At 52.8% G+C, this 22,126-nt stretch overlaps 1 protein-coding gene across 1 annotated transcript in view; it reads left to right on the forward strand.

Moving 5' to 3' along the window:
• The window catches only part of LOC144593044 (1-phosphatidylinositol 4,5-bisphosphate phosphodiesterase gamma-1-like), an 89,196-nt gene that overhangs the window by 37,404 nt on the left and 29,666 nt on the right, over nt 1-22,126 (forward strand). The window contains 10 exon segments of the mRNA XM_078398458.1: nt 1,316-1,350; nt 5,338-5,410; nt 9,055-9,156; nt 11,529-11,647; nt 12,617-12,689; nt 12,691-12,703; nt 15,956-16,076; nt 17,563-17,731; nt 19,452-19,571; nt 20,601-20,714. Coding sequence (XP_078254584.1) covers nt 1,316-1,350; nt 5,338-5,410; nt 9,055-9,156; nt 11,529-11,647; nt 12,617-12,689; nt 12,691-12,703; nt 15,956-16,076; nt 17,563-17,731; nt 19,452-19,571; nt 20,601-20,714 — 939 coding nt within the window.

Here is a 22,126-nt window from a genome sequence, read left to right on the forward strand (position 1 = left end):
ACTAACACTACCACCGAGTCCACACCGACCAGCGATCCCCCACACTAACACTATCCTACACACACTAGGGACAATTTACAATCTTACCGAAGCCAATTAACCTACAAACCTGCACGTCTTTGGAGTGTGGACGGAAACCGGAGCACCCGGAGAAAACCCACGCAGGTCACGGGGAGAACGTACAAACTCCGTACAGACAGCACCCGTAGTCGGGATGGAACCCGGGTCTCTGGCGCTGTGAGGCAGCAGCTCTACCCGCTGCACCACTGTGTCACATTCAAAGGGCAGATCTATCATGCACTCAAGTGACAATTTTCCAACTTACCGAAGCCAATTAGCGTAAAACTTGCACGTCTTTGGCCTTCTCCTTCACCACCACACCTGGTCCTTTCCCAATGTCCATTGTTGAGCGTGTTGGTGTGATTCTGCCCTTGGCGGTGTCTATGCGTGTCCAGTGTTGTTGAGTGTGTTGGTGTGATTCTGCCCTTGGCGGTGTCTATGCGTATCCAGTGTTGTTGAGCGTGTTGGTGTGATTCTGCCCTTGGCGGTGTCTATGCGTGTCCAGTGTTGTTGAGCGTGTTGGTGTGATTCTGCCCTTGGCGGTGTCTATGCGTGTCCAGTGTTGTTGAGCGTGTTGGTGTGATTCTGCCCTTGGCGGTGTCTATGCGTGTCCAGTGTTGTTGAGCGTGTTGGTGTGATTCTGCCCTTGGCGGTGTCTATGCGTGTCCAGTGTTGTTGAGCGTGTTGGTGTGATTCTGCCCTTGGCGGTGTCTATGCGTGTCCAGTATTCAATGTCTTACTTCCCTCACATCCTGTAACCTGCTTCTCAATATCTGTCTGGCAGCACGGTGGTGCAGCGGGTAGAGCTGCTGTCTCACAGCGCCAGAGACCCGGGTTCCATCCTGACTATGGGTGCTGTCTGTACGGAGTTTGCACGTTCTCCCCGTGACCTGCGTGGGTTTTCTCCGGGTGCTCTGGTTTTCTCCCACACTCCAAAGACGTGCAGGTTTGTAGATTAACTGGCTGGTGTGAATGTAAATTGTCCCGAGTGTGTGTAGGATAGTGTTCGTGTGCGGGGATCGCTGGTCGACGCGGACTCAATAGATGCAGGAGGAGGCCATTCGGCCCTTCGAGCCAGCACCACCATTCAATGTGATCATGGCTGATCATTCTCAATCAGTACCCCGTTCCTGCCCTCTCTCCATACCCCCTGACTCTGTGAGCCGAAAGGCCTGTTTCAGCGCTGAATCTCTAAAACTAAAAATGTCTATATATATAAAAACTGACCCTGTTGCCGTTTGTTTTGTGCGTGCAGATAATCGAACAGCTGGAGTTGTCGTTTCCTCTCAGGTAAGGAAACTCTCACTCAGTTATCATCTAATCATCATTCACAAAATGCTGGAGTAACTCAGCAGGTCAGGCAGCATCTCAGGAGAGAAGGAATGGGTGACGTTTCGGGTCGAGACCCTTCTTCAGACTGATGTCAGGGGGGTGGGACAAAGGAAGGATATAGATGGAGACAGGAAGATAGAGGGAGATCTGGGAAGGAGGAGGGGAAGAGAGGGACGGAGGAACTATCTAAAGTTGGAGAAGTCGACGTTCATACCACCGGGCTGCAAACTGCCCAGGCGAAATATGAGGTGCTGTTCCTCCAATTTCCGGTGGGCCTCACTATGGCACTGGAGGAGGCCCATGACAGAAAGGTCAGACTGGGAATGGGAGGGGGTGTTGAAGTGCTCAGCCACCGGGAGATCAGTTTGGCCAACGCGGACCGAGCGCAAGTGTTGAGCAAAGTGAGCATTTTGTGAATAAATACCTTCGATTTGTACCAGCATCCGCAGTTATTATCTAATCATCATTGTTCATCTAAACCTTTCCTCCATTGCAAAGTGGATTCACGTCTCAGGAGCCCTTTGCCAAACTAATCCTGCTCTCCCTCAGCCTGCGATGGAATTGGATATGAGCATTGTTATGTTTTGTGAAGTTGTTTTTTCTGTTAATGCATTTGTTGGCAGCGGTCATTTTGGAAAGTAATATGTGTTGAATAATGGATGACTAGCACAGAGGTCCAAGAGCTGGGTGTGTGGATCAGAACCAACACTGACATTGTGATGCAGAACTAACTTCATTGTGTAGATGCAGGAAACATGTTCCCCATGTTGGGGGAGTCCACAACCAGGGGCCCCAGTTTAAGAATAAGGGGGAGGCCATTTAGGGCTGAGATTCTGGTGTAACTCAGCGGGACAGGCAGCATCTCTGGTGAGAAGGAATGGGTGACATTTCGGGTCCAGAACCTTCTTCAGAATGGTCTCAGATTATCTGAATGGTGTCACATTAGGAGAAGGGGACGTACAAAGAGACCTGGGTGTCCATGTACATCAGTCACTGAAAGTAAGCAAGCAGGTACAGCAGGCAGTGAAGAAAGCTAACAGCATGTTGGCCTTCATTGCGAGAGGATGTGAGTTTAGCAGCAAGGAGGTCCTACTGCAGTTGTACAGGGCCCTAGTGAGACCGCACCTGGAGTATTGTGTGCATTTTGGTCTCCTAATTTGAGGAAAGACATTCTTGCTATTGAGGGAGTGCAGTGTAGGTTCACCAGGTTAATTCCCCGGATGGCGGGACATATCATGAAAGAATGGGTCGACTGGGCTTATATTCACTGGAATTTAGAAGGATGAGAGGAGATCTTCTAGAAACATTCTTAAAGGATTGGACAGGCTAGATGCAGGGAAAATGTTCCTGGTGTTGGGGGAGTCCAGAACCAGGGGCCACAGTTTAAAAATAAAGGGGAGGCCATTTAGGACTGAGATGAGGAAAAACTTTTTCACCCAGAGAGTTGTGAATCTGTGGAATTCTCTGCCACAGAAGGCAGTGGAGGCCAATTCACTGCATGTTTTCAAGAGAGAATTAGATTTAGCTCTTAGGGCTAACGGAATCAAGGGGTATGGGGAGAAGGCAGGAACGGGGTACTGATTGTGGATGATCAGCCATGATCACATTGAATGGTGGTGCTGGCTCGAAGGGCCGAATGGCCTCCTCCTGCACCTATTGTCTATGTTTCAATGAGTCACACAGTGTGGATGCAGGCCCTTCAGCCCAACTTGCCCACACCAACCAACATGCCCCACCCACACTGGCCAGTGCCCGCGTTTGGCCCATATCCATCTAAACCCTTCCGACCCATGTAGCTGACCTGTCCTGTTCATAACTTTAGCATTTTATTTCTTGGAGCACAGGAGCCTGAGAGGCTTATAGAGGTGTAAAGGATCATGGGCAAACTGGATAAGGAATGCACAGAGTCTTTCACCCAGAGTTGGGGAATCAGCAACCACAGGGCGTAGGTTTCAGATGAAAGGGGAAGGTTTGATAGGAACCTGAGGGGCAACGTTTTTGACACAGAGGGTGGTGGGTATTGTTAGTTTAGTTTATTGTCACGTGTACCGAGGTGCAGTAAAAAGTTACAGTGTCCATGTAGGAGGAAAGCGGAGTACCAGCTTAGCTTAGAGATACGGTGCTGAAACGGGCCCTTCAGCCCATCGAATCCGCACCCACCAGTAATCCCCACACATGATCGCATTGAATGGCGGTGCTGGCTCGAAGGGCTGAATGGCCTACCCCTGCACCTATTGTCTATTGTCTATTGTCTATTAACACAAGCCTACAAACAATCAGGGCCATTTACACTTACACCAAGTTATCATATCATATCATATATCTACAGCCGGAAACAGGCCTTTTCGGCCCTCCAAGTCCGTGCCGCCCAGTGATCCCCGTACATTAACACTATCCTACACCCACTAGGGACAATTTTTACATTTACCCAGCCAATTAACCTACAAACCTGTGATCAAACCAAGGCTAATTAACCATCTCAGGAGAGTGGGAGGAATCCGAAGATCTCAGAGAAAACCCACATGGTCACGGGGAGACCTATATACTCCATACAGACAGCACCCGCTGTCAGGATCGAACATGGGTCTCTGGCCCTGCAAAGCAGAAACTCTACCGCGGCACCATCGTGCTGCCAGAGGAGGTAGTTGAGGCACTCTGACAACATTTAACAGACACTTGGACAGGTACATGGATAGGACAGGTTTAGAGGGATATGGACCAAACGTGGGCGGGTGGGACTCGTGTAGCTGGGAATAGACACACAAAGCTGGAGTAACTCAGCAGGTCAGGCAGCATCTGTGGAGAACATGGATAGGTGACGTTTCACAGAGTGCTGGAGTAACTCAGCGGGTCAGGCAGCATCTGTGGAGAACATGGATAGGTGACGTTTCACAGAGTGCTGGAGTAACTCAGCGGGTCAGGCAGCATCTGTGGAGAACATGGATAGGTGACGTTTCACAGAGTGCTGGAGTAACTCAGCGGGTCAGGCAGCATCTGTGGAGAACATGGATAGGTGACGTTTCGGGTTGAGACCCTTCTTCAGACCGAGATTCAGGGGAGAGGGAAACGAGAGATATCGACGATGATGTAGAGAGATATAGAACAATGAATGAAAGATATGCCAACAAGTAACGATGATAAAGGAAGCGGGCCGTTGTTAGCTGTGGGCTGGGTGAAAATGAGTTACAGACACTGAAACTCAACAAGACCACTTTGAAGCTGGTACGACTTGGGTGGGGGAGGGATGGAGAGAGAGAGAGAGAGAGGGGGAGAGAGAGGGAAGGATGGAGAGGGAGAGAGAGGGGGAGAGAGAGGGGGAGAGGGAGAGAGAGGGAGGGAGAGAGGGGGAGAGAGGGAGGGAGAGGGAGAGGGAGGGAGAGAGGGGGGAGAGAGAGGGTGGGAATGATGGAGAGGGAGAGAGGGGGAGAGAGGGGGGGAGAGGGAGAGAGAGGGAGGGAGAGGGGGGGAGAGAGAGGGAGGGAGAGAGGGGGAGAGAGAGGGAGGGGGAGAGGGAGAGGGAGAGAGAGAGGGAGGGAGAGAGGGGGGAGAGAGAGGGAGGGGGAGGGAGAGAGAGGAAGGGGAGAGAGGGGGAGGAAGGGGGAGGAAGAGAGAGAGAGGAAGGGGAGAGAGAGGGAGGGGGAGAGAGAGAGGGAGAGAGGGAAGGATGGAGAGGGAGAGAGAGGGGGAGAGAGGGAGAGGGAGAGAGAGGGAGGGAGAGAGGGGGAGAGAGGGAGGGAGAGGGAGGGAGAGAGGGAGAGAGAGAGAGGGAGGGGGAGAGAGAGAGAGGGAGGGAGAGAGGGGGAGAGAGGGAGGGAGAGAGAGAGAGGAAGGGGGAGAGAGCGGGGGGCATGTTGGTGTGCGTGGGTGAAGGGCCTGTTTCTGTGCTGTGTGACTCTGTGACTGTGATAGACACTGTGCTGTATCATGTCCACTTTGTTCCTGCAGGAACGTGGAGAGGCCAGAGCACTGCCAAGTGACGCTCTTTGATTTCCAGAAGTTTCTACAGTTTGATCAGAAGGTAAGTAGATGTGCGTGGGGAATCTGCCTTGTGTCTGTGTGCCAGCCCATCGCCAATGGCTGGAACACCTCGCTGGCGTGAGAGGGTCACATGGCACGGTGGTGCAGCGGGTAGAGCTGCTGCCTCACAGCGCCCGAGACCCGGGTTCCATCCTGACTACGGGCGCTGTCTGTACGGAGTTTGTACGTTCTCCCCGTGACCTGCGTGGGTTTTCTCCGGATGCTTCGGTTTCCTCCCACACTCCAAGGACGTGCAGGTTTGTAGGTTAATTAGCTTGGTGTGTGTGTAAATTGTCCCTAGTGTGTGTAGGATAGTGTTAGTGTGTGGGGATCGCTGGTCAGTGTGGACTCGGTGGGGAAGGGCCTGTTTCCGCACTGTATCTCTAAGCTGAACTACTGCACAACCACACGTCTGTGACTTAGCCCACCAGTGCAGCAGTGTTGCTGGGATACTCTGCCAGACCGTAGGCCTTGGTCTGCTGCCAACTCACATCTGGAACCACTCAGAGACAGTGCAACCACGAGCGTTTACAAACTGCATGCTTTAGCATAGTTTAGTTTAGAGATACAGTGCGGAAACAGGCCCTTCGGCCCACCGAGTCCGTGCCGACCAGCGATCCCTGCACACTAACGCTATTCAACACATAATTTACAATTTTTCATGGAAGCCAATTAACCTACAAACCTGTACGTCTTTGGAGTGTGGGAGGAAACCGGAGCACCCGGAGAAAACCCACGCAGGTCACGGGGAGAACGTACAAACTCCGTACAGACAGCACCCGTAGTCAGGATGGAACCCGGGCCTCTGGCGCTGTGAGGCAGCAGCTCTACCCGCTGCATCACCGTGCCGCCCTGTCAGTGTACAGACGAGGGTTTTAAACTACGCCCCACTGTTCTGTGTAGCACGGCACTTTGGGTCAGGATGTAGAGCACATTTTGGACAATTAATTAATTTGTTTACGTCATACTTTGTATACAGAATCATTGTCTTTTTACGATCCCTTTAATGCAGTAAAATGCCCCAGTAGAGGAATAGACAAATGTTGACATGACATTAAAAAGATTGTGTGTAGGAAGGAACTGCAGATGCTGATTTACACCGAAGATAAGACACAACATGCTGGAGTAACTCATCAACTATTCTACATTTCTCTAGTTTCCCTCTCCTCTGACGCTGAAGAAGGGTCTCAACCCGAAACGTCACCCATTCCTTCCCTCCCGAGATGCTGCCTGACCCGCTGAGTTACTCCAGCACTTTGTGTCTATTTAGAAGACTGACGGGGGATCTTATAGAAACATATAAAATTCTTAAGGGGTTGGACAGGCTAGATGCAGGAAGATTGTTCCCGATGTTGGGGGAGTCCAGAACAAGGGGTCACAGTTTAAGGATAAGGGGGAGGTCTTTTAGGACCGAGATGAGAAAGTTTTTTTTCACACAGAGAGCGGTGAATCTGTGGAATTCTCTGCCACAGAAGGTAGTTGAGGTCAATTCATTGGCTATATTTAAGAGGGAGTTAGATGTGGCCCTTGTGGCTAAAGGGATCAGGGGGTATGGAGAGAAGGCAGGTACGGGATACTGAGTTGGATGATCAGCCATGATCATATTGAATGGCGGTGCAGGCTCGAAGGGCCGAATGGCCTACTCCTGCACCTATTTTCTATGTTTCTATGTTTCTATATAAGTAGTTTGGTCAGTTGGCCAAGGGGATGCGAAGACTTGGGTTTTAAGCAGTGCCTTAATGTAGCACGGTGGCGCAGCGGTAGAGTTGCTGCCTTACAGCGAATGCAGCGCCGGAGACTCAGGTTCGATCCCGACTACGGGCGCTGTCTGTACGGAGTTTGTACGTTCTCCCCGTGACCTGCGTGGGTTTTCTCCGAGAGCTTCGGTTTCCTCCCACACTCCAAAGACGTGCAGGTTTGTAAGTTAATTGGCTGGGCAAATGTAAAAGTTGTCCCTAGTGTGTGTAGGATAGTGTTAGTGTGCGGGGATCGCTGGGCGGCGTGGACCCGGTGGGCCGAAGGGCCTGTTTCTGCGCTGTATCTCTAAATTTAAAAAATCTAAACAGTGGTTCAGTTTAGTTTAGAGATACCGCGCGGAAACAGGCATCTTTGGCCCATCGAGTCCACGCTGACCAGCGATCCCCGCACACTAACACTGTCATGTACACACTAGGGACAATTTACACCTTTGGCCCATCGAGTCCACGCTGACCAGCGATCCCCGCACACTAACACTGTCATGTACACACTAGGGACAATTTACACCTTTGGCCCATCGAGTCCACGCTGACCAGCGATCCCCGCACACTAACACTGTCATGTACACACTAGGGACAATTTACAATGTTACAACATTAAATTAAATGGAGTTTCAAAGACTGATAGGGGTGGAAATATCAAATAGTAAAAGGCAGAGCTTTATGGTGAGAGGGGCAAAGTGTAAAGCAGATGTGTGGGGCAGGTTTTTACACAGAGGGAGGTGGGGGCAGATACGATAGTGGTGTTGAAGAGGCTTATGGACAGTAGGTGCAGGAGGAGGCCATTCAGTCCGTCGAGCCAGCACCACCATTCATAGTGATCATTGCTGATCATTCTCAATCAGTACCCCGTTCCTGCCTTCTCCCCATACCCCCTGACTCCGCTATCCTTAAGAGCTCTATCTAGCTCCCTCTTGAATGCATTCAGAGAATTGGCCTCCACTGCCTTCTGAGGCAGAGAATTCCACACAGCACAGGCACATGGATATACAGGTAATGGAGGGATATGGATCACATGCAGGCAGAGTTTGGTTTGGCCTCATGTTCAGCACGGACACTGTGGGCCGAAGGGCTTGTTCCTGTGCTGTACTGGTCTATGTTCCATGTTCATTGGTACTTTTGGCAACAGACGTGAATGTAAAGAAATGGTAGCAGGATGTGCAGGAACAGATTTTAATCTTTACCATTGGAGGATGTCTAGTCTTCCACAACCAGAGAGCAGTGCTGAACTACTATCTACCTCATTGGTGACCCTCGGACTATCCTTGATTGGACTTTGTTGGCTTTACCTTGCACTAAACGTTATTCCCTTATTCTGTATCTGTACACTGTGGACGGCTCGATTGTAATCATGTATTGTCTTTCCGCTGACTGGTTAGCGTGCAACACAAGCTTTTCACTGTACCTCGGTACACGGGACAATAAACGGAACTGAACTGAACTAAATCTATCCAAACTCTATGCATGGATTGCTTTTATTAATCACCTCATAGAGTCACAGAGTGATACAGTGTGGAAACAGGCCCTTCGGCCCAACTCGCCCACACTGGCCAACAATGTCCCATCTACACTAGTCCCACCTGCCTGCGCTTGGCCCATATCCCTCCAAACCCGTCCTGTCCATGTACCTGTCTAACTGTTTTGTAAGCGTTGTGTTTAGTACAGGTGCTCCTCAGCTTACCATGGGGTTCTGTTCCGAGAAACCCATCACAAACCCAAAATATTGTAAGTGGGAATGCATGGAGCACACGTGGTCACGTGGCCGGGAGCGAGCGAGTGGCAGCTCACCATGGGTCACAAAGTGGAGGATCGTAAGGTGGGGGGCACCTGTACACCTGTTGCAGGTGTTGGTCGGGAACGATTAACATTGTGGTTCTTGTCTCTTTAGGAAGGTTGGGCGAGTGACACGAACAAAGTGCGTGAATGCATCTTTAATTACTTCAAAGACCCCCTGCGGGAAACGTCAGACCCAGTGCTTCATCTGGATGAGGTACAGGTACCGTCCCCGTTACCTGTTTGTGTGTGTGTGTGTGTGTGGGGGGGGGGGCAGGTACATACACCTTCCCCATTACCTGTGTGTGTGTGTGGGGGCCAGGTACATACACCTTCCCCGTTACCTGTGCTTGCGTGTGTGGGGGAGCCAGGTACATACACCTTCCCCGTTACCTGTGTGTGGGGGGAGGGGCCAGGTACATACACCTGCCTTATTACCTGTGTGTGTGGGGGGGGGAGGAGGGGCCAGGTACATACACCTGCCTCGTTACCTGTGTGTGTGGGGGGGCCAGGTACATACACCTTCCTCACTACCTGTGTATGTGTGTGGGGGGAGAGGCCAGGTACATACACCTCCCTCGTTACCTGTGCAGAAGGGGCCAGGAACATACACCTTCATTGTTACCTGTGTGTGGGGGGGAGGGGCCAGGTACATACACCTGCCTCGTTACCTGTGTGTGGGGGGGAGGGGCCAGGTACATACACCTGCCTCGTTACCTGTGTGTGTGTGTGTGGGGGGGAGGGGCCAGGTACATACACCTTCCTCGTTACCTGTGTGTGTGTATGGGGGGGAGGGGCCAGGTACATACACCTGCCTCGTTACCTGTGCAGAAGGGGCCAGGTATCTTTGCTCTTCCCTGGAGCGGCTCTGCACACTGCCCTGGTGTGTGGCCCCACGTTTTAGTTTAGTTTAGTTTAGAGACACAGCGCAGAAACAGGCCCTTCGGCCCACCGGGTCCGTGCCGACCAGCGATCCCCGCACACTAACACTATCCTACACCCACGAGGGACAGTTTGTACACTTACACCAAGCCAATTAACCTACAAACCTGCACGTCTTTGGAGTGTGGGAGGAAACCAGAGCACCCGGAGAAAACCCACGCAGGCCACGGGGAGAACGTACAAACTCCGTACAGACAGTGCCCGTAGTCGGGATGGATCCGGGTCTCCGGCGCTGCGTTCGCTGTGAGGCAGCAGCTCTACCCGCTGCACCACTGTGCCGCCCACCATCCATGGTTTAAATCTTACGTTGTGTTTACAGGAGGAGATGGGAGGGGAGGGCTTTCATTCCCTGGTGCAAGGAGACCCCTTCTACTGAGAGATTTCAGGATAAGGAGTAAGGACCACTTGCTACTTACAGCCAAGTACACGTTGCTTTGAACATGTAGGGCGGCACGGTGGTGCAGCGGGTAGAGCTGCTGCCTCACAGCGCCAGAGACCCGGGTTCTATCCCGACTACGGATGCTGTCTGTACGGAGTTTGTACGTTCTCCCCGTGGCCTGCCTGGGTTTTCTCCGGGTGCTCCGGTTTCCTTCCACACTCCAAACATGTGCGGGTTTGTAGGTTAATCGGCCCCTCTGTAAATTGTCCTTCGTGTGCAGGGAGTGGGTGAGAAAGTGGAATAACATAAACCTAGTGTGTGCGGGGATCGCTGGGCAGTGTGGACTCAGTGGGCTGAAGGGCCTGTTTCCATGCTGTATCTCCAAACTCCAACAATGTGATGATGGTTTCAAAATGGAGAGGCACATGGATATGGATGTATGAGAGTGGTCAGAGAGTCACAGAGAGTCAGAGAGTCACAGAGAGTCACAGAGAGTCAGAGAGTCACACAGCATGGAAACCGCCTTTGGCCCAACTTGCCCACAATGCCCAATGTCCCATCCACCTGCCCGCGTCTGGTCCGTATCCCTCCATACCCTCCTAGCCATGTACCTGTCTAATTGTTTCTTAAACGTTACGATTGTCCCTGCTTCAACTTCATCTTCAGGCAAGTGCTGGAGTAACTCAGCGGGTCAGGCAGCATCTGTGGAGAACATGGATAGGTGACGTTTCACAGAGTGCTGGAGTAACTCAGCGGGTCAGGCAGCATCTGTGGAGAACATGGATAGGTGACGTTTCACAGAGTGCTGGAGTAACTCAGCGGGTCAGGCAGCATCTTTCGAGAGAAGGAATGGGTAACGTTTTGGGTCAAAACCCTTCTTCAGACCTGACTGCATCCTCTGGCACCTCGTTCTTTACACCCACCACCCTGTGTGAAGGGTGTGTTGGCATCATGTTCTCATGGTCATTGTGGGCTGAAGGGCCTGTTCCTGTACCGTACTGTTGTATGTTGTACATGGTCTGGATAATAAAATATTACTCCCATTGTTATAGACTCATTGAGTTAGATAGAGCTCGAGGGGCTGGTGGAATCAGGGATATGGGGAGAAGGCGGGCTACTGATTGTGGATGATCAGCCATGATCACAATGAATGGCGGTGCGTACAGGCTCGAAGGGCCGAATGGCCTCCTCCTGCAATTATTGTCCATGTTTCTCTGTTTCTAGAATGGCGATACCTGACCACACACCCTCTCTCTTTTGTCTTGTAGTTCCTGGCGTATCTGTTCTCCAAAGAGAACATGATTTTGGACTCCCGCTTTGACCACGTGTGCCTGGAGGACATGAACCATCCTCTCTCCCACTACTGGATCTCCTCCTCCCACAACACGTAACGTGACACGCCACTCTCTACACGCCTTGCAATCCACAACATGTTACGAAACACAGCCCCCCCAACACGCCTTGCAACCCCTACAACACGTAACGTAACACGCCACTCTCTACACGCCTTGCAATCCACAACATGTTACGTAACACGCCACCCTCTACACGCCTTGCAACTCCCGCAACACGTAACGTAACACGCCACTCTCTACACGCCTTGCAACCCCTACAACATGTTACATAACACGCCACCCTCTACACGCCTTGCAACTCTTCACCCGTACTCTGGTCAATAATCAATGCATGAGTGAATAACTTCTCCTCCCACGGCTGCTCATCTCATCTCATCTCATCTCATCTCATCTCATCACCTACTCTAGTGTAGTTTAGTTTCATTTAGTTTAGTCTAGTCTACTAATCCAGTCCATTCAAGTCCAGTCCAGTCCAGTCTATAGTCTAGTCCAGTCTAGTCCAGTCATCTAGTCCAGTCCAGTCTAGACTATAGTCTAGTCCAGCCTAGTCCAGTCCAGCCTAGTCCAGCCTAGTCTAGTTCAGTCCAGCCTGTCCAGTCTAGACTATAGTCTAGTCCAGCCTAGTCCAGTCTAGTCCAGTCTAGTCCAGCCTAGTCCAGCCTAGTCCAGCCTAGTCCAGTCTAGTCCAGTCTATTCTAGTCTAGTCCAGTCCAGTCCAGTCCAGTCCAGTCCAGTCGAGTCCAGCCTAGTCCAGCCTAGTCCAGCCTAGTCCAGCCTAGTCCAGACTAGTCCAGCCTAGTCCAGTCTCATCCAGTCCAGTCCAGTCCAGTCTAGTCCAGTCCAGTCCAGTCCAGTCTAGTCTAGTCCAGTCCAGACCAGTCCAGTCTACTCTAGTCCAGTCTAGTCCAGTCCAGTCCACTCTAGTCTGGTCTAGTCCGGTCTAGTCTGTCCAGTGTGGGTGAGGGCCACTGTAGCAAGGCTGACGTTCTCTGTCACTGCAGGTATCTGACGGGGGACCAGTTTTCCAGTGAGTCGTCACTGGAAGCCTACGCTCGCTGCCTGAGGATGGGGTGTCCGCTGCATAGAACGTAAACATCTCCTCCTGCCCGTGACCGTGGTCACGTTAACCCCCCCCCAACCCTCACACCCCCCCCCATCCCTCACCCCCCAACCCTCACCCCCCAAACCCTCACCCCCCCAAACCTCACACCCCCCATCCCTCACCCCCCCCATCCCTCACCCCCCCCCAAACCTCACACCCCAACCCTCACCCCCCAACCCTCACCCCCCCAAACCTCACACCCCCCATCCCTCACACCCCCCCATCCCTCACCCCCCCCATCCCTCACCCCCCAACCCTCACCCCCCAACCCACACCCCCCCACCATCACCCCCCCAACCCTCACCCCCCAACCCTCACCCCCCCAAACCTCACACCCCCCCATCCCCTCACACCCCCCAACCCTCACCCCCCAACCATCACCCCCCAACCCTCACCCCCCCAACCCTCACCCCCCCCAAACCTCACACCCCCCCATCCCTCACACCCCCACCCTCACACCCCCCAACCCTCACCCCCCCAACGCTCACCCCCCCATCCCTCACCCCCCCAACCCTCACACCCCCCCCCCAACCCTCACACCCACCCCCCCATCCCTCACCCCCCCAACCCTCGCCCCCCCCATCCCTCACACCCCCCATCCCTCACACCCCCCAACGCTCACCCCCCCATCCCTCACCCCCCCAATCCTCACACCCCCCCAACCCTCACACCCACCCCCATCCCTCACCCCCCCAAACCTCACACCCCCCCATCCCTCACACCCCCCCCATCCCTCACACCCCCCCAACCCTCACCCCCCCCAACCCTCACACCCCCCCCAACCCTCACCCCCCCAACCCTCACCCCCCCAACCCTCACCCCCCCAAACCTCACACCCCCCCATCCCTCACACCCCCCATCCCTCACACCCCCCAACCCTCACCCCCCCAACGCTCACCCCCCCATCCCTCACCCCCCCAACCCTCACACCCCCCCCAACCCTCACACCCACCCCCCCATCCCTCACCCCCCCATCCCTCACCCCCCCATCCCTCACCCCCCCAACCCTCGCCCCCCCATCCCTCGTCCCCCAAACCCTCACCCCCCCAACCCTCGCCCCCCCAACCCTCACCCCCCCATCCCTCACACCCTCCCCATCCCTCACACCCCCCCAAACCCTCACACCCCCCCCAACCCTCACCCCCCCCAACCCTCACCCCCCCCCATCCCCACACACCCCCCCCATCCCTCACCCCCCCCAAACCCCTCACCCCCCCACCCCTCACCCCCCCAACCCTCACACCCCCCCAACCCTCACACCCACCCCCCCATCCCTCACCCCCCATCCCTCACCCCCCCCATCCCTCACCCCCCCAAACCTCACACCCCAACCCTCACCCCCCAACCCTCACCCCCCCAAACCTCACACCCCCCCATCCCTCACACCCCCCCCATCCCTCACCCCCCCATCCCTCACCCCCCAACCCTCACCCCCCAACCCTCACCCCCAACCATCACCCCCCCAACCCTCACCCCCCAACCCTCACCCCCCCAAACCTCACACCCCCCCATCCCTCACACCCCCCAACCCTCACCCCCCCAACCATCACCCCCCCAACCCTCACCCCCCAACCCTCACCCCCCCAAACCTCACACCCCCCCATCCCTCACACCCCCATCCCTCACACCCCCCCAACCCTCACCCCCCCCAACGCTCACCCCCCATCCCTCACCCCCCCAACCCTCACACCCCCCCCAACCCTCACACCCACCCCCCCATCCCTCACCCCCCCAACCCTCGCCCCCCCATCCCTCACACCCCCCATCCCTCACACCCCCCAACGCTCACCCCCCCATCCCTCACCCCCCCAATCCTCACACCCCCCCAACCCTCACACCCACCCCCCCATCCCTCACCCCCCCAAACCTCACACCCCCCCATCCCTCACACCCCCCCATCCCTCACACCCCCCAACCCTCACCCCCCCAACCCTCACACCCCCCCCAACCCTCACCCCCCCAACCCTCACCCCCCCAACCCTCACCCCCCCAAACCTCACACCCCCCCATCCCTCACACCCCCCATCCCTCACACCCCCCAACCCTCACCCCCCCAACGCTCACCCCCCCCATCCCTCACCCCCCCAACCCTCACACCCCCCCAACCCTCACACCCACCCCCCCATCCCTCACCCCCCCATCCCTCACCCCCGCCATCCCTCACCCCCCCAACCCTCGCCCCCCCATCCCTCGTCCCCCAAACCCTCACCCCCCCAACCCTCGCCCCCCCAACCCTCACCCCCCCATCCCTCACACCCTCCCCATCCCTCACACCCCCCCAAACCCTCACACCCCCCCAACCCTCACCCCCCCAACCCTCACCCCCCCCCATCCCTCACACCCCCCCATCCCTCACCCCCCCAAACCCTCACCCCCCAATCCCTCACACCCCCCCCATCCCTCACCCCCCCCATCCCTCACCCCCCCCATCCCTCACACCCCCCCCATCCGTCACACCCCCCCCATCCCTCACCCCCCCCATCCCTCACACCCACCCCCCCCCCAGCCCCGTGACAGGGATTCTGCTAGTGAGGTGCTGCCTCTCAACATGGACGACTTCCCACAACATGGATAGGTGACGTTTCACAGAGTGCTGGAGTAACACTGGAATTTAGAAGGATGAGAGGGGATCTTATCGAAACGTATAAGATTATTAAGGGGTTGGACATGTTAGAGGCAGGAAACATGTTCCCAATGTTGGGGGAGTCCAGAACCAGGGGCCACAATTTAAGAATAAGGGGTAGGCCATTTAGAACGGAGATGAGGAAAAACTTTTTCAGTCAGAGAGTTGTGAATCTGTGGAATTCTCTGCCTCAGAGGGCAGTGGAGGCCAATTCTCTGAATGCATTCAAGAGAGAGCTGGATAGAGCTCTTAAGGATAGCGGAGTCAGGGGGTATGGGGAGAAGGCAGGAACGGGGTACTGATTGAGAATGATCAGCCATGATCACATTGAATGGCGGTGCTGGCTCAAGGGGCCGAATGGCCTCCTCCTGCACCTATTGTCTGAATCAGCGGGTCACCTATCCATGTTCTCCACAGATGCCCCCTGACCCGCTGAGTTACTCCAGCACTCTGTGAAACGTCACCTATCCATGTTCTCCACAGATGCTGCCTGACCCGCTGAGTTACTCCAGCACTCTGTGTCTTCTGTAAAGCAGCACCTGCAGTTCCTTGTGTGTGGGTTTGGAGGTTGCTTCATTGATCCAGGTGGTGACTCGTGGACTTGGTGCTTTTCAGTGGACTGCTGGGATGGACCAGATGACCTGCCCATCATCTATCACGGACATACGCTGACCTCCAAGATCAAGTTCCTGGACGTTCTGCACACCATCAAGGAGCATGCCTTCATCACGTCAGAGTAAGTGAGGCCACACTCTGTGTACCACCCTGCAGTAGACCATGGACAAATGGTGCAATGTGAATCTGTGGGACTCTTCGCCACACACGGCTGTGGAGGCCACAAGTCAGTGGATATATTTAAGGCAGAGATAGATAGATTCTTGATCAGTGCGGGTGTCAGGGGTTATGGGGAGAAAGCAGGAGAATGGGGTTAGGAGGGAGAGATAGATCAGCCATGATTGAATGGTGGAGTAGACTTGATGGGCTGAATGGCCTCATTCTGCTCCTATCACGTATGACCTTATGGTTCCATGGCCTGAGTCACAGGTGTTTCATTGTCACACGTGCCGACAAATGAACAATGGAGTTGCAACTTGCAGCTGCTTTACACACCTGCAAATATCTCACGCAATCATTTACATTTATAGATTTAGATTTTTTTAGGTTTAGAGACACAGCGCGGAAACAGGCCCTTCGGCCCATCGAGTCCGCGCCGACCAGCGATCCCCGCACATTAACACTATCCTACACCCACTAGGGAGAATTTTTACATTTGCCCGGCCAGTTAACCTACAAACCTGCACATCTTTGGAGTGTGGGAGGAAACCGAAGATCTCGGAGAAAACCCACGCAGGTCACGGGGAGAACGTACAAACTCCGTACAGACAGCGCCCGTAGTGGGGATGGAACCCGGGTCTCCGGCGCTGCATTCGCTGTAAGGCGGCAACTCTACCGCTGTGCCACCGTGCTGCCCTCTGCTTCTAGATGCCTTACTCGGTGTAAAAGACTGCATTTACTTTATCTAATCTCACAATCTCAAGTTACCCCTCGGGTTGCTATTAAACCTTTCCCCCCTCTCTTTAAATCCATGTCCTCTGGTTCTCGATTCCCCAACTCTGGACAAGTGGGTCTGTGCGTCTGTCTCTCTCAGTCTAAACAAGGGTGTCACCAATCTTTAAACAGACACGTGGTCTCACTGAGATCGCCACATGCACATTTGAAAGAAATTGACAATCAAACATGTTGGCGATTCATTTGTATTTGTTTAAATGAGGATATACCACACCTGGCCAGGTGTGTGCAGGTATTATTTGTTTAAATGAGGATATACCACACCTGGCCAGGTGTGTGCAGGTATTATTTGTTTAAATGAGGATACACCACACCTGGCCAGGTGTGTTACAGGTATTATTTGTTTAAATGATACATCTTACCTGACTCCATGTGTTAAAGGTATTATTTGTTTAAATTAGTAGAATACATCTCACCTGTCTGTGTATTACAGGTATTATTAGTTTAAATGAGATGGGTACTTCTCACCTGAACCACCTGTGTTACAGGTATCATTAGTGTTATTGAGCAGGGTGCATCTCACCTGAACCACCTGTGTTACAGGTATTATTAGTGTCATTGAGCAGGGTGCATCTCACCTGAACCACCTGTGTTGCAGGTATTATTAGTGTCATTGAGCAGGGTGCATCTCACCTGAACCACCTGTGTTGCAGGTACCCTATAATCCTCTCCATCGAGGACCACTGCAGCGTGGTGCAGCAGAGGAACATGGCTTCCTACTTCAAGAAGGTGTTTGGCGACATGTTGCTGACCAAACCCGTGGACATTAATGCCGATGAACTCCCATCCCCCAATCAGCTCAAGAAGAAGATTCTGATCAAGGTGGGGAGATAATTGTCTGAACCATTGAACCACTGGCCATTAGAACATTAACCATTGAACCATTGACCATTGATCATTATCCATTGGAACATTGAACCATGGACCCTTAACCATTGACCCATTGACCATTGACCCATTGACCATTGACCATTGAACCATTGACCCTTAACCATTGACCATTGACCCATTGACCATTGTCCATTGACCAATGACCATTGAACCATTGAACCATTGAACCATTGACCATTGACCATTGACACATTGACCATTGAACCATTGAACCATTGACCATTGAATCATGGAACCATTGAACCATTGACCATTGAATCATGGAACCATTGACCATTGAACCATTGACCATTGACCATTGACCATTGAACCATTGACCGAACCATTGACCATTGAACCATTGATCCATTGACCATTGATCCATTGACCATTGAACCATTGATCCATTGACCATTGATCCATTGACCATTAACCGCTGACACATTAACCATTGACCATTGAACCATTGACCCATTGACCATTGACCATTGGACCATTGACCCATTGACCAATGACCATTGAACTGTTGACACATTAACCATTGACCATTGACCCATTGACCATTTGTTGTGTTGACTGTATAATAACAGAAGCCTTACACCTGGATAATGATCCAAAGACTTTATTAACTACATAGCAAGCACGACCTCACGCCTACACGTTGCACTTACACTAACCCCAATCACACAAACAGCGGTCACTCAAAAGCTAATGGGGCGTAACTACAAAAGCATGACACATAACACGAGTGACACCATTACACTAATCTACACCATTGACCCATTGACCAATGACCATTGAACTGTTGACACATTAACCATTGACCATTGGCCCATTGAACCATTCACCATTGAGCATTGACCATTGAACCATTGACCATTGGCCCATTGAACCATTCACCATTGATCATTGACCATTGAACCATTGAACCATTGACCATTGGCCCATTGAACCATTCACCATTGATCATTGACCATTGAACCATTGACCATTGGCCCATTGAACCATTCACCATTGATCATTGACCATTGAACCATTGAACCATTGACCATTGGCCCATTGAACCATTCACCATTGGCCCATTGAACCATTCACCATTGATCATTGACCATTGAACCATTGAACTACAAAAATACTACTTGGCACTTCCATCTGTTCCCATCATGGGTCAGGACCCTTCTTCAGTCTTGAAGTAGGGGTGGGGTGGGGAAGTGGGGGGGAGGGCAGTGCCTGGTAGAACCATTGTAGGCTAGGAATGGTGTGATCTTAAGAGGGAAACAATGTGGATAACTGTGGAATTGGTAAAACGACCAGCAGGGAACTTGTGGAAGTCTGAAAAAGGGTCTGGACCCAAAACGCACCCACCCATGTTCTCCACAGATGCTGCCTGACCCACTGAGTTACTCCAGCACTCTGTGAAACGTCACCTATCCATGTTCTCCACAGATGCTGCCTGACCTGCTGAGTTACTCCAGCACTCTGTGTCTGTCCAGGGAGGGGGAAGTGGTTATTTCGACTCTGTTCCCGTTCAGGGTGTGCTGCCTTCATGTGGTAACCGTGTGTGATGGATGAGTGAGGAATGGCCATTGGGTGAGCAGGACACCAGCGTTTGACCGGCCGGTGTGGGGCCTTCCTGAGTAACGTTGGCTTTCCCTTTACCTTTGGTGTGAAGCACAAGAAGCTGGTGGAGGGGAACCTGAATGAAGAGGTGACGTCAGGCAGCTACTCTGAGAACGATATCAGCAACTCCATCAAGAACGGCATCCTGTACCTGGAGGACCCCATCGACCACGTGAGTCAATTCAGCCCCCCCCCCTTCAGTGCTGCCCCTCCACCCCCTGCATTGTAGGTCAGAGGCACAGTGGCAAACAGGCCCTTCAGCCCATCCAGTCCTCACCGACGAGAGAGTTTGGTAGAGAGCGCAGTAGTTTAGTTTAGAGATACAGCACGGAAACAGGCCCTTCGGCCCACCAGGTCCGACCAGAGAGTTTAGTAGAGAGTGCAGTAGTTTAGTTTACAGATACGGCGCGGAAACAGGCCCTTCAGCCCACCGGGTCCGTGCCGACCAGCGATCCCCCACACTAACACTATCCTACACACACACTGGGATTTTTACATTTACACCCAGCCAATTAACCTATAAACCTGCACGTCTTTGGAGTGTGGGAGGAAACCGGAGCACCCGGAGAAAACCCACGCAGGTCATGGGGAGAACGTACAAACTCCATACAGACAGCACCCGTAGTGGGGATGGAACCCAGGTCTCTGGCGCTGTGAGGCAGCAGCTCTACCTGCTGCACCACCGTGTCACACTTCTCTTCCTCTCCACCTCATGGACGTTGACTTATCGTGGACGTTCAGCCTGAGATCCATTGTGCAGGAGCAGGGGAATGTAGAGGATGCTGAACTGGAGACTGGATCTCCACGATTGTGGAAGGAAGATGAGATGAGGAGAGCAGGAAGACAGAGACACAGAGTGGTACGGTGGTGCAGCCGCCTCACAGCGCCGGAGACCCGGGTTCCATCCTGACTACGGGCGCTGTCTGTACGGAGTTTGTACGTTCTCCCCGTGACCTGCGTGGGTTTTCTCCGAGATCTTCGGTTTCCTCCCACACTCCAAAGACGTACAGGTTTGTAGGCTGATTGGCTTGGGGTAAATAAATAGTCCCGAGTGTGTGTAGGATAGTGTTAGTGTGCGGGGATCACTGGTCGGTGCAGACCCGGTGGGCCGAAGGGCCTAATTCCGCGCTGTATCTCTAAACTAAACGACACCAAACTAAACTAAACTGAACTGAACTAAACGTGTGTTCATTCTCTGCAGAATTGGAGTCCCCATTATTTTGTCCTGACAAGTAACAAGATCTACTACTCCGAGGAAACGTCCAGGTACCAGAACAACGAGGATGAAGAGGAGGAGGAGGAGGAGCACAAGGAGGTACAGTCCCAGTGTTTACACCATCTCTGCAGGCAACAACTCACTCCAGAGTAGCCCACACTGCCACCACAGTGATACAGCACGGAAACAGGCCCTTCATAGAGTCACAGAGTGATACAGTGTGGAAACAGGCCCTTCATAGAGTCACAGAGTGACACAGTGTGGAAACAGGCCCTTCATAGAGTCACAGAGTGACACAGTGTGGAAACAGACCCTTCATAGAGTCACAGAGTGACACAGTGTGGAAACAGGCCCTTCATAGAGTCACAGAGTGATACAGTGTGGAAACAGGCCCTTCATAGAGTCACAGAGTGATACAGTGTGGAAACAGGCCCTTCGGCCCAACTTGCCCACACCGACCAACAATATCCACGCTACACTCGTCCCACCTGCCTGCGCTTGGTCCATATCCCTCCAAACCTGTCCTATCCATGTACCTGTCCAACTGTTTCTTAAATGTTGCGATAGTCCCAGCCTCAACTACCTCCTCTGGCAGCTTGTTCCATACACCCACCACCCTCTGTGTGGAAACGTTACCCCTCAGATTCCTATTAAATCGTTTCTTCTTCACCTTAAAAGTTGTGCCTGGTTCCTGTCACTTGTGATCGAAAGTCAAGACAATAGTATGTAATTGTCACATGTACTGAAAACGGAACACTGAAATACTGACAGGAGTATGACAGACATGTAAACGTAACACTCATGGATTACACGAGGAGGAGTTGAGTCTAGGAGCAAAGAGGTCCTTCTACAGTTGTACAGGGCCCTAGTGAGACCGCACCTGGAGTACTGTGTGCAGTTTTGGTCTCCAAATTTGAGGAAGGATATTCTTGCTATTGAGGGTGTGCAGCGTAGGTTTACTAGGTTAATTCCCGGAATGGCGGGACTGTCATATGTTGAAAGACTGGAGTGACTAGGCTTGTATACACTGGAATTTAGAAGGATGAGAGGGGATCTTATCGAAACGTATAAGATTATTAAGGGGTTGGACACGTTAGAGGCAGGAAACATGTTCCCAATGTTGGGGGAGTCCAGAACCAGGGGCCACAGTTTAAGAATAAGGGATAGGCCATTTAGAACTGAGATGAGGAAAAACTTTTTCACTCAGAGTTGTGAATCTGTGGAATTCTCTGCCTCAGAGGGCAGTGGAGGCCAATTCTCTGAATGCATTCAAGTGAGAGCTAGATAGAGCTCTTAAGGATAGCGGAGTCAGGGGGTATGGGGAGAATGCAGGAACGGGGTACTGATTGGGAATGAGCAGCCATGATCACATTGAATGGCGGTGCGTACAGGCTCGAAGGGCCGAATGGCCTCCTCCTGCACCTATTGTCTATTGTCTATACACAATTAACTATAGAGCCTTCAATAATTTAAAAAACTATATTCATTCAAAACAAAATGCTGAAGTTCCT

This window comes from Rhinoraja longicauda, chromosome 4 (assembly GCF_053455715.1).
Source record: "Rhinoraja longicauda isolate Sanriku21f chromosome 4, sRhiLon1.1, whole genome shotgun sequence".
In the NCBI taxonomy this organism is placed as follows: Eukaryota; Metazoa; Chordata; class Chondrichthyes; order Rajiformes; family Arhynchobatidae; genus Rhinoraja; species Rhinoraja longicauda.